The 10,000-nt window shown below is 48.7% G+C and overlaps 4 protein-coding genes across 4 annotated transcripts in view; 2 read left to right on the top strand and 2 right to left on the bottom strand.

The window, feature by feature from the left end:
- Positions 1-1,692, top strand: part of LOC128269054 (receptor-type guanylate cyclase Gyc76C-like) — a 15,665-nt gene extending 13,973 nt beyond the window's left edge. Inside the window, exon 13 of the mRNA XM_053006400.1 lies at positions 1-1,692. This exon is cut by the window's left edge and continues 2,016 nt beyond it. The gene's annotated coding sequence lies outside the window, so the exon portion shown is untranslated.
- Positions 1,693-3,639: 1,947 nt separating this feature from the next.
- LOC128278729 (neuropeptide FF receptor 2-like) lies at positions 3,640-5,785 on the top strand. The gene is made up of 4 exons (XM_053017457.1): positions 3,640-3,720; positions 3,795-4,098; positions 4,770-5,269; positions 5,342-5,785. Exons 1-4 carry the CDS (start codon positions 3,640-3,642, stop codon positions 5,783-5,785), a joined length of 1,329 nt encoding a protein of 442 aa, XP_052873417.1.
- Positions 5,786-6,791: 1,006 nt separating this feature from the next.
- Positions 6,792-9,165, bottom strand: LOC128277566 (retinol-binding protein pinta-like). The gene is made up of 3 exons (XM_053016043.1): positions 8,686-9,165; positions 7,431-7,631; positions 6,792-7,358 (listed from the first exon to the last, which is right to left on the bottom strand). Exons 1-3 carry the CDS (start codon positions 9,163-9,165, stop codon positions 7,101-7,103), a joined length of 939 nt encoding a protein of 312 aa, XP_052872003.1. The 3' UTR covers positions 6,792-7,100.
- Positions 9,166-9,922: 757 nt separating this feature from the next.
- Positions 9,923-10,000, bottom strand: part of LOC128278728 (retinol-binding protein pinta-like) — a 976-nt gene continuing 898 nt past the window's right edge. The window contains exon 3 of the mRNA XM_053017456.1: positions 9,923-9,997. Coding sequence (XP_052873416.1) covers positions 9,923-9,997 — 75 coding nt within the window. The remainder of the gene's footprint in view (positions 9,998-10,000) is intronic.

The raw sequence follows: 10,000 nt of genomic DNA, 5'->3' as shown, positions 1-10,000 counted from the left end.
ATCTGATAGGGGCGAGGAAGGACGCGAAACGAACAGAAACCGAAAGGGCAACCGGGCAACCTGTAAGGTAGTGAAATTCGAAAGTAAACGGAAACTAGTAAAAGAAGGAAACGCATAAACTAGCAGAACCAGGTTATAAAATGGAAAGACGAAAGAAACGAAAAAACTTAGGCTGTGAAAATAGAAGTTAATCAATTATGAAAGTGAGAGCGAGAGAGAAAGGGAAAGAGGGAGAAAAAGAGAGAGACAGCGAGCGGGAGAGAGGCAGACGGAGCGTTTGTATATGTGTTGTGTGTGTATAGCTTTGTTTTCTACTCTTTCCATCATCGTCTCTGGGCTGGGGTCGCTACGGGCGGAAGCTATTTTTAAAAGGTCGCGAAGATTAGAGGACACAGCCCTGGTCCCCACAGTCCCCACAGGCCACTGATATGCATGGTGGTTAAAGTTTTAAAATGCAACGGAAAGCCGAGGCAGAGTGACAAATTCAGCTTCTCAGCGATCTAGCCTATGGACCTCTAGTAGCTGCGCTGAGGACACCCATTGTGATGATCTTAATTACTGCAATCATCTCGCGATCGCGCTGTCCTCGGCAGCACACGGCAGTGAACAACACTTGTCGCTGCTGATTGTAGATGCTGCTGAGCCCCGCAAGGCTTGTGCCCCTTTCCGGTGTCTATATGTCTATAAATGTATGTGTCCCAGTGTCCCGGCGGCAGCAGCAGCGGCACGCAGCTTTAATCCTTAGTGTATCTCGATATGCTCTGGTATTCCTCGTTTTGTGCTTATGTACTTTAAATTGAATATCAACCCGAGGTGGGTGGACAGCACAAAACCGAAGCTAAACACACAATAATCAAACATCCTGGAAATCGAGGGTGAAAATTAAGACAAAGCAGACATGCACAGAAAGGTCGAACGTTCGAACACAAACATAATGCTGTCAAGCTATGAGGGGATCACCCTTGTGTGGGCAACGTAAAAGTTACCATCATTAGTAGTGAATTAAATGTTAGTTGTAATAACGAAGCTGAAGGTTGCAGAGTAGCGAGCGCGAGCGCGAGGAACGCACACGCAAGAAGGAGAATAAAAAGCTAGATCGTTAAACAGTAGTAGATATTCTTTCGTTTCTTCATCGACGGTTACGTCGAGGCAGTTAGAGGGCGTGTTTAGCATACCATTATCCCACTAAAGAACGCAAACAGCACTAAACACGAACTGCGTGTGTGAATCTCATTGGGTTAAGGGTCAAACAGGAGAAACAGCCATAAAGAAATCCGCACACACACACAAACACATCCAACTCTCGCAAGTCCCACAGCCTCAGCAAGGTACAGCCAATCTTAAAACAGTGTTTTTATCACACGGTGTGACCGGTAAACACCGTCAGTCAATCGGTTTGCCACACACCACAGCACACCCATCCGCGATCCGTATTTTAGTGTAGCGGGTAACCGACAAATGAGCCCCAAACCCCCGGACGCGTTTTAAACATATTTCAAACATAGGAAATTGCAAGAGGATGTGGTACTACGGGCGTCAGGAACGCTGATTTGCTAGTGTAGCGTTTAGAAACAAACACAAACTACAACGGGTTTAAAAGCTATCGATTCATTCACTGTATAGAGCGTAACGCGGAGAAGCCGTGTACCGTGTGGCAGATTGGTACGCAGCAAAATGTATATTTATTTAAAATAAAATCCACCTACAAAACAAAACGCGACGAAACGTTTGCACGACGACCGATTCGCCCGCCGATGGAGGCGCCTGGTTTGGCTGTGATGGAGGCGCACGGTAGTCGACAGTTTCGCAACAACTTCCGTGGCGTCTCAGTAGCCTTTGAACCAAATGATGGTCCGCATAGTGTGACAGAAAAGTGTCCGAAAAGTATGACAGTCTGCACAGGGGTGAATGTTGCATCAAGTTCCTTCATCTGTAGACGGCAACACCGTTGGTTGTGGTCAAGAATCGTTATTATCGGTTGTTGGCAAGACAGAATGATAAGAATGCTTGCATGGTACATGGTGGAGACACAAACCATGACATGGACATTGAAAACACGAAATATTATCTCGAAAATTTTCAAAATATCTAGGCGTACAAATTACGTTGAATACATTAGCGGCAAATGGTCAAATGGTTAGTCAAGACGGACTAAGAAATAGTAAGTGACGTTCTAGGAATCGGAAGAAAAGCAAGAACATTTGCATGACTGATTGTGTTCTGTTCTTCTTTGGGGTCTCTTCAAAGTTCCCGGTAAATAGTGGCAATAGTCAAAATTTCTTCTACCCGTAACACTGTAAAAAGAGTATCTCTATATATGGCATCATATTAAGCCTCCACACGAGCAAGATATGAAGGAGCAAGTCTTCAGTGTGTTTCAATTTGAAACTTTTTAACAAAAATTCGTACCGCAACGAGCAGATACTGTACTGTAACAACGTTTCTTCTCTTGTGTTTGTCTGTAAATTGAGCATCCTAAATGGACAAAAGAAGCGTTCCGCGAGTTCACGAGAAATCGTTCAACCGAACGAAACGGAACCATTCCGGACGACCCGCCTCAAGTATCTTCCAACCCGTTTATTGTTTCCGGTTGCAGTTGTTGGCTCGCGGGCACACCGTAGCAAATAATCCCATTATCTGTTTTCCCCGTTTTATCCGACACCTCCCACCCGGGTCCTGGGCCATAAATTCTGCGCCCTTCCTCTATCATGGCAACTAACGAACGACCAACCGATGCAGGAGGTCGCTTATCCGGCCCAGGGGTGATGGTGCGAGAAAATCAATCGCCGCTTATCGGTCCGGCGATATTGGCTCTGATTGAATTGGCGTACCATTCGCGGCCATACCACACTTTCGGGGAGATAATTATCGGTGGGCCTGCTGGAAATCCTCCTCCTGTCGCGGATGACTCGGACAAGGTCGTAAAACTTTCGCTCCAGCGGGTCGCCGGCCAGCAGTCGGCGCTTCCGGAAGGCAGTCCGCACCGGAGCGCGTTGCTGGTCGATAGGAGTCACCGAGAGGACCGAAGGAAGGTATCGGGACACTGCGCGCTTGACGTTGCACATTAATGCACTCGCCCTAATCGCTGCCTCTCGAGCCACCCCGGCCGATCGATCGAATGTGACAGATGTGCCAAGTTTGATCTAAAAATTAAGTAAGTGCACCGCACCGGTGAGTACTTCACTGGGCCGGGCCATTGCAGTGTACCGACGGCAGTGACGCAGTTGGCCACTAGCTTGCCACCAGTGCGCGCTTTCTGTTGAAGCGTCTTTACCGTAGCAGACGGGATTTGTAAATGATTGAAGTGAATTAGATCGTAAATTAGTTCGGCTAGGGACATAAAAACGGTGTGCAAATTCGATGCGAACTAATTCACAGTTTACGTGCCACAAGATGGGAGTTGGGTGCTTTAAGAAAGGCGTCATTTTGATTGACCTTTGAATTTCCAGTGCAGAGTATTTTGATTTGGTCACCATTTAAATTACTGTGGACGCTCGTTTGTTCCGTTGAACAGTTTAGTCAATCAAAGTAGTTTAAAATAGACGTTGTTTTGAAACCATAATCAATTAAATCATTCAACTCCATTACGCTCGGTGGAATTTGTTTTATTTTGAGATCAATTAAGTGGACCTCAGCAAAATGGTGGACTTTGTGCTGGACGCTCTCAACAGTCTGGCCAACTTTATTAAACAGCTAGACCCCAACTGCTCTCTTCCGTTGGTAATACAGCTTCCCAGCCACCGATCGTCCGTCGTCTGCTTGCACTAACAGCTCGCTTGCGAATCTCGCCACAGATGGACTTCACCGTGTACGACTATCCTCGCGAAATCTGGAGCATCTTGCCGGCCTGGGAAGTGGCGCTGAAGACGGTCACCTTCCTGCCGGTCATCCTGTTCGGCTTTCTGGGCAACGCCATCCTCTGCTACATCATCCTGCAGATTCGGGCTCTCCGGACGCCGACTAACCTGCTGATCGCGAATCTGGCCGTGGCCGATCTGGCGACCGTGCTGGTCTGTCCGCTGATGTTCATGTTGCATAATTTCTACCAAAACTACGTACTCGGTGCAACGGGCTGTAAGCTGGAAGGCTTTCTGGAAGGTACGTAATTTTTTCCGTCCACAGTGACGGCCGTTAGCCGAAACTAAGTTACTAAGCGAAAGATAATCTAAGATAGATTGAAATCGAATGACCCCCCTATCCGCGTTCTCGATTCGAGTCGTCGAACGGTCATTCCGTTCATTTTGAGTTCATTTTGCTATAGCTTTCTCTTTCTGCCTTCTCTCTTGCTGTATTCTGCTTTCTCTCTTGTTGTGTTCACTCGAACGGTAGATTTTCCGTTCGAGATCCATAATAGGGGGGTTAATCCTACTCTTTCCTTAATACTTTTACCTTCGACAACGAAAATCATATGTAAGATGCTGTATGTAAGCTGTAAGCTGTGTAAACACAGGACACTCGAATCAGACCAAAATCTAATGAGTTTACTGAACCAATTTTTGCTATACAGTAATTTAGTGACAAAACAGTAAAACGTAGTAAGTGAATAGGTAATTTGGATTGCATAGTTTTAGGCACTGCTCGCTCGAAGCTCGGAAAGGCTTTTTGATTATTCCTCACTCAAGCGGTCTCTTCAAACTCAAATCATGTAGTTTTAAGAAGCTCTGCAATAAGATTTGGTATTTTTGGATTGTACCACCTGTTTCTCTACGTACGCGGCACACGTCAGGGTCTTATCTGACACACCTCTTTCATTACTCCACCCGAAACAGGCTCGCTGCTAATCACGTCCGTGCTGTGCCTGTGTGCGATCAGCTACGACCGGCTGACGGCCATCGTGTTCCCGAAACGCTCCCGGCTAACGAAGCGCGGTGCCATCGTGCTGATCGGTGTCTCGTGGATCTGCGGGCTGGCGCTAGCCCTCCCGCTGAGCATGTACCGAGCGTACCGCGAGCGCCAGTGGCGCAACTACCTCGAGACGTACTGCGCCGAGAACACGACCTTCTTGCCCAGCTACTGGCACGTCCTGATCGGAGCGCTCGTCTGGTTTCCGCTGCTCGTAATGTTCTGCTGTTACAGCTGCATCTTCCTCAAACTCGACCGCTACGAGCGGCGTGTCCTGCGCAAGGAACACCCGATCTCGGTGTCGTACAAGCGGAAGGTCGCCAAAACGCTCTTCATCGTGCTGGTTGTTTTTGTGCTGCTCCGCATCCCGTTCACGACGCTCGTTTTCATTCGCTATCGTCGCTTCCTGAACGATAACTCGGATCAGGTACGGAATTGCCTCTGCAGGATCACTCTGCAACCCGTGACTGACAATCTCCTTGTACTCTTTTCACGCCAGATCGGCAGCGACTTCCTGATCCTCTGGTACGTATCGCACTACCTGATGTTTCTGAACGCGGCCCTCAACCCGCTCATCTACGGTCTGACGAACGAGAACTTCCGGAAGGCGTTCCGCAAAATTCCCCTCTCGCGGTTACTCTGCGTTCCGGCACTGGCCCGCCCGACCGGGAAATCGAAGCAGCGAGCCAAGAACGGTGCTGCTGGGGATCCGGGAGCGATCGCTGCCATCGCTCGGCTACAGCCGCGAGCCCCGTGCGGCAACGAGAAGCTGGCCAACCTGTCCGGGTGGCTGGTCTGTCCGGCCGGAGCACAGGACAATCAGCTGACCAGCCCGTCGAAGGCTACGAACGTTTCCCAGCTGAAGCTAACGACGGACGGTACGCCGTCGAGTGGGGCACCGGAAGCCCGCGGAAAGACACTCGGTTCCGAGGGTTTCATATGATGGAAGAACATAGATTTTAGTGTTGTAAAAGATACCACCGACGTTTAATGTTATCGGCATCAGCTATCAAGAAATTAGAATGTAAAAACCTTACGGCAAGATGACACACCACACAGCTCCTGTAGTAACTGTTGTGCGAGAGTTCCGTAACTGTGTCCTGGTTTTCTATCAAACAACGTAGGCCTTGTAGCCCAGCATGTTGTCTCGATGAAGGATCCAGAACTTCTCTCTCCGGAATTCGGGTCTCTATTTGTCTCTCTGTTCCTTCATTAAACCTCACATGTTTGGCAATGAACCTGATACTTAAACGAAGGTTTTGCTTAATTATTTCGGTCACTTTTTTTTAAATATTCATGTTCACAATTTTCGCAGCCACAGGTCACTCCGTCAGTGTTTGTCATCTTCAACGTCTTCCCTCCTTTCATTAAATAGTCCCCAATTCTCTCCAATCCGACGCATTCCCAAATTTGTCACCTTCATTACTCGACGATCGCAATGAGACAGTTGTGCGCAGGAGCATAAGTTTTTTACTGAGAAGTCAAGTGATATAAATGGGTCCATCCTTTCACTTTTCTTGTTGCGCTGTTTTTCCTTAAAATCAGTAATTGCCAGACCTCATATTCAAATTGTTGCACTGCGGACTGCGATCTTCCAAAAGCATGATTACCGTACGCTTCGACAAGCACTTGATACCATTCTGTAGCCGTTTTCTTCAGCAGGTCCCGCATAATATCCGCAAATCGTTATTTTCAGACACAAAAGTCGACATGGTCTAACCTCTTCAAAGATAAGTTTAAAACTAAATTAATTATTTTTTCGACCTGAAATCATTTGCATGTAGTCGAATCGACAGCTAGAGCCGTCTGTTTACACAATCTACATTTATAGGGTTAGACCTGATACTTATTTGAAAGCTGACAACTTGCCGCAACTGCATACCTTTACAAGGATAATTGGCCACACATTCAAAGCTCACTGCATTGTTAAATACACATATGGTTGGTTTTATTATATCAATCGTATTCAAACTTAACGAAACAAAACAGCACAAGATTGCACAAAACTCGACTACAGACACAAACGCTTCCGTCGGCTAGTTGAGTGACCGTCGGATGCAGCAGAAGCAGCAGAGTATGAGGCCTGCGCGCTGCAGGATCGCCGCGAGTACAGTATTGATCGTGTCTGTCTAATCAAAACCGATTTAACCGATTGTCCGGACGTGAAGATGATTACGGAGACGATGACGAGCGCCAGCGCCGGATGATGATGGACGGATGGAGGTTAAGGTGCACACGGGGGGCACGAGGGGCCACTTTCAGTCCACCTCCAGCTGGCGGAACGAGCCTTCCATGCCGAACAGCGTTTCGGCCGTCTTCGGGCGCCCGACGCGCTTCCGTTCGTCCGTCCCGTACTGGTCCTCCTCGGCAAAGTACTGCCGGTAGGCGATCAGTTTCTTCTCCCACACGGCGCCAATGTCCACCAGCGAGCAGCCGTCGCCCCCGTACTCTTTCGGCAGCAACCGTTTCGGGACATATTCGTACAGTGACTCCAGGTTGCTCCCGTGCACGTACAGCTACCATTGCGACGGAACAGAGATTACGATTAATAAAAGCACAACTTCAGGGAACGGGAATACGGGACCTACCCGGGAGCGGTTCTTTTCGCTCATGAAGCTTTTGAACATGTTGAACACCAGTTCGAAGCTGCTTGGCGTATTGATGTAGTGGAAGCCCTTCTGGCGCAACGGAGACGCTTCCTGGCTCATCATGGTCATCTTTTTGACGAATGTCGGCGTAAACTGTAGAAAGTGGGCCGGCGTTACGTTGGCCATGTCCAGAATGCCGACCTGAAAGTAGCCAAATCTTGGGTTCAGTAAAAGTATGGATTGCTCACCATCGATGACTAATCCATTAGTCTAAAGGCCACCCTTTCGGTGGCATCCAACAAGATTTAGAATTTTGTGAATAAACTATTAACACTACACCCACTGTACTTATTATCACATTCGTGTTCGAGGTTTGTTTTGTTGCACATTCTAGACCTTTCGCCATTTTGCTGATATCAACGAGCGGTGGTAAATAAAAGTCTTTCCCAGAAACCCACTCAAGAGCTCGTCATAGAAACAAAGCCGAAGTACTGATACGATCTTGCTCGAAACAATGTCAATAAAATCGCTCCGCGTATTAGTCATAAAGTTATTAGCCAATCAATCCACTACGGAAACGTCTGTCGCGAAGTATTGAAAATCACAACAAAGGATCGTACTGCGAACAAGAATCTAACTTCGAACCCAATCAGGAGCCATCAGAGTAGAAGTAACGTTTTAATGCTTTTAGTATTAAAATACGGTCCTAGGATTCAGTTTGTCAACAACACTACGCAATTACGTACGCAAATTATCGTGACGGCGTAACAAAAACAGACGGAAACAGTCAACTTGCAGCATTACAGTTGGCAACCCCAGTCCGTGGTCTTCAAGCCTAGTAACCTTTCACCAAACAGGTAACGCAATCAACAATTGTCCGATAATCACTTCCTTAATCACACTTCCATCACTAAACAGGGCAGCCGCTAATTGGCGGAGCATCGATCACCTGTTTTACGGGAATCTCTTTCACTTTCCACGAAGCACTCCAACGCAAAACACTTGTCCCAAGCACAAACACACGTCGAAACCACTGCTCAGGTTTGTTATCTGTCAACCTACACATCCGCCGATCCGTGATTCAAATGGGCAAACAATTGCAAACACCACGCGCACACCTGAGAGACACCTTGGCCGGGTGTACCGATAAGCGGAGTCATTCATAGATCGCCACCCCCACGGCGCGCGTTAGGCGCGTCACGTAAGGCACGTCGCCCACCCAAAAGCTTTGTGGAAAGCTCCGGGTAGCACTCACCTGGCCACCAATAACCATGTTGTCGTCCTCCAGCATCATGATATCGTTGAGCATGGTGCTAACTTTTATCACCTCCTCGAGGCGGTACTGATGTGGATCGTAGATTCCCGGCCGAACCAGCACGATACGGGGCGCCGCTGGACCGTCCGTTTGGGGAAGTGGAAGTCCCACACCGAGCCGGATGATCTCGAGGGTGCGCGGCTCTAGTGGATCGCGGTTTCGCATCAGTTCCGGCAGAACCGTGCGCACACTGTAAAACATGTCGATCTTCTCCTTGGCCCGCTCCAGGCTGTACTTGCAGCCGCGCAGGAACGTCACCAGGAACTGGTCGTCGATGCGGGCCCGGATGTGCGGTGTCCGGGCCAGCCAGTGGCGGAGCGCGGCCAGATCTTCCTCGATGCGGTCCGCCTGCTCGTTCAACTCCAGCCGTGCCTTCTCGGCTAGCGGCTCCGAGAGAGCCCGCCGCACGGTACCGACCATCGTAGCCGGAACGCTACGCTGTCCTAACTGCACTGTCAGCCCACCCGTGCGGTGCGAAGGTTTGTGTTGTCTTCACTCCTTCGCATCGCTGATAAGGTACCGCTAATGTGACGGGTTCCGCCCGCGGTCCTACTCTATCTCGCTTTCGCTTATCGCTTATCGCTTATCGTCTATCGTATCTCTACTCTAGTCCAACAACTCGAAATAGAAAATACTCGGACGTACCTCGTGGCTTCGCCGGGAATACAAAAAAGCGGCAGAAAGTGCGCCACGACAACGATTTGGGCAGGGCTTGTGTGGGTCGCGTCGAAGCGCTTGGATTGATGAAGTTATCCTGCCCGACGCATCTTATCTAATCTGGTGGGCGCGCGAACCGTGAGCTTGCGATTTTTCAATTTGCCCCATCACGCCGTCAACATCCGATACGGGTGCTCGCTAGGTCCCCGCGGGAGGATTACCTGGCAAAAGACAAAGTTGGGCACGTTCATGTCGAGCAGCAGTATTGTGAGTACAACCTAATCGCCTTTGTTATTCGTTTCCTTTGTCAACATTTCTCCCACATCGAACAGTACGATGTGAGAGTAATGCCTTTTGCAGATTTTGACGGTTCTGGGAACTGTCCTCTGCTAGAGTAACTAAGTTTCCACACTCAAACAATGCAAAATGCTTGATCAACCCGTTTCACCCTAGGTAAGATTTATTGTAAGTTCGACTTGGCAGACTTCAGTTCGACATAGACCAGGCAACAGGTTTAGCCTTAATCTACTTCGAGCTTCCGGAATGAACCATCCAGCCCGAACAGAGTCTCTGCATTCTTCGGACGCCCCGGTCGCTT

This window comes from Anopheles cruzii, chromosome 2, assembly GCF_943734635.1.
Source record: "Anopheles cruzii chromosome 2, idAnoCruzAS_RS32_06, whole genome shotgun sequence".
In the NCBI taxonomy this organism is placed as follows: domain Eukaryota; kingdom Metazoa; phylum Arthropoda; class Insecta; order Diptera; family Culicidae; genus Anopheles; species Anopheles cruzii.
This window is presented reverse-complemented; position numbering and strand designations above follow the sequence as displayed.

Coding starts and splice junctions, on each gene's coding strand:
- LOC128277566 (XM_053016043.1), bottom strand. CDS start 9,165: ATGGTCGGTACCGTGCGGCGGGCTCTCTCGGAGCCGCTAGCCGAGAAG. Junction 7,632..8,685: donor ACATGGTTATTGGTGGCCAG/GTGAGTGCTACC, acceptor GGCTACTTTCAG/GTCGGCATTCTGGACATGGC. Junction 7,359..7,430: donor GCGAAAAGAACCGCTCCCGG/GTAGGTCCCGTA, acceptor TCGCAATGGTAG/CTGTACGTGCACGGGAGCAA.
- LOC128278729 (XM_053017457.1), top strand. CDS start 3,640: ATGGTGGACTTTGTGCTGGACGCTCTCAACAGTCTGGCCAACTTTATT. Junction 3,721..3,794: donor CCAACTGCTCTCTTCCGTTG/GTAATACAGCTT, acceptor ATCTCGCCACAG/ATGGACTTCACCGTGTACGA. Junction 5,270..5,341: donor TGAACGATAACTCGGATCAG/GTACGGAATTGC, acceptor TTTTCACGCCAG/ATCGGCAGCGACTTCCTGAT.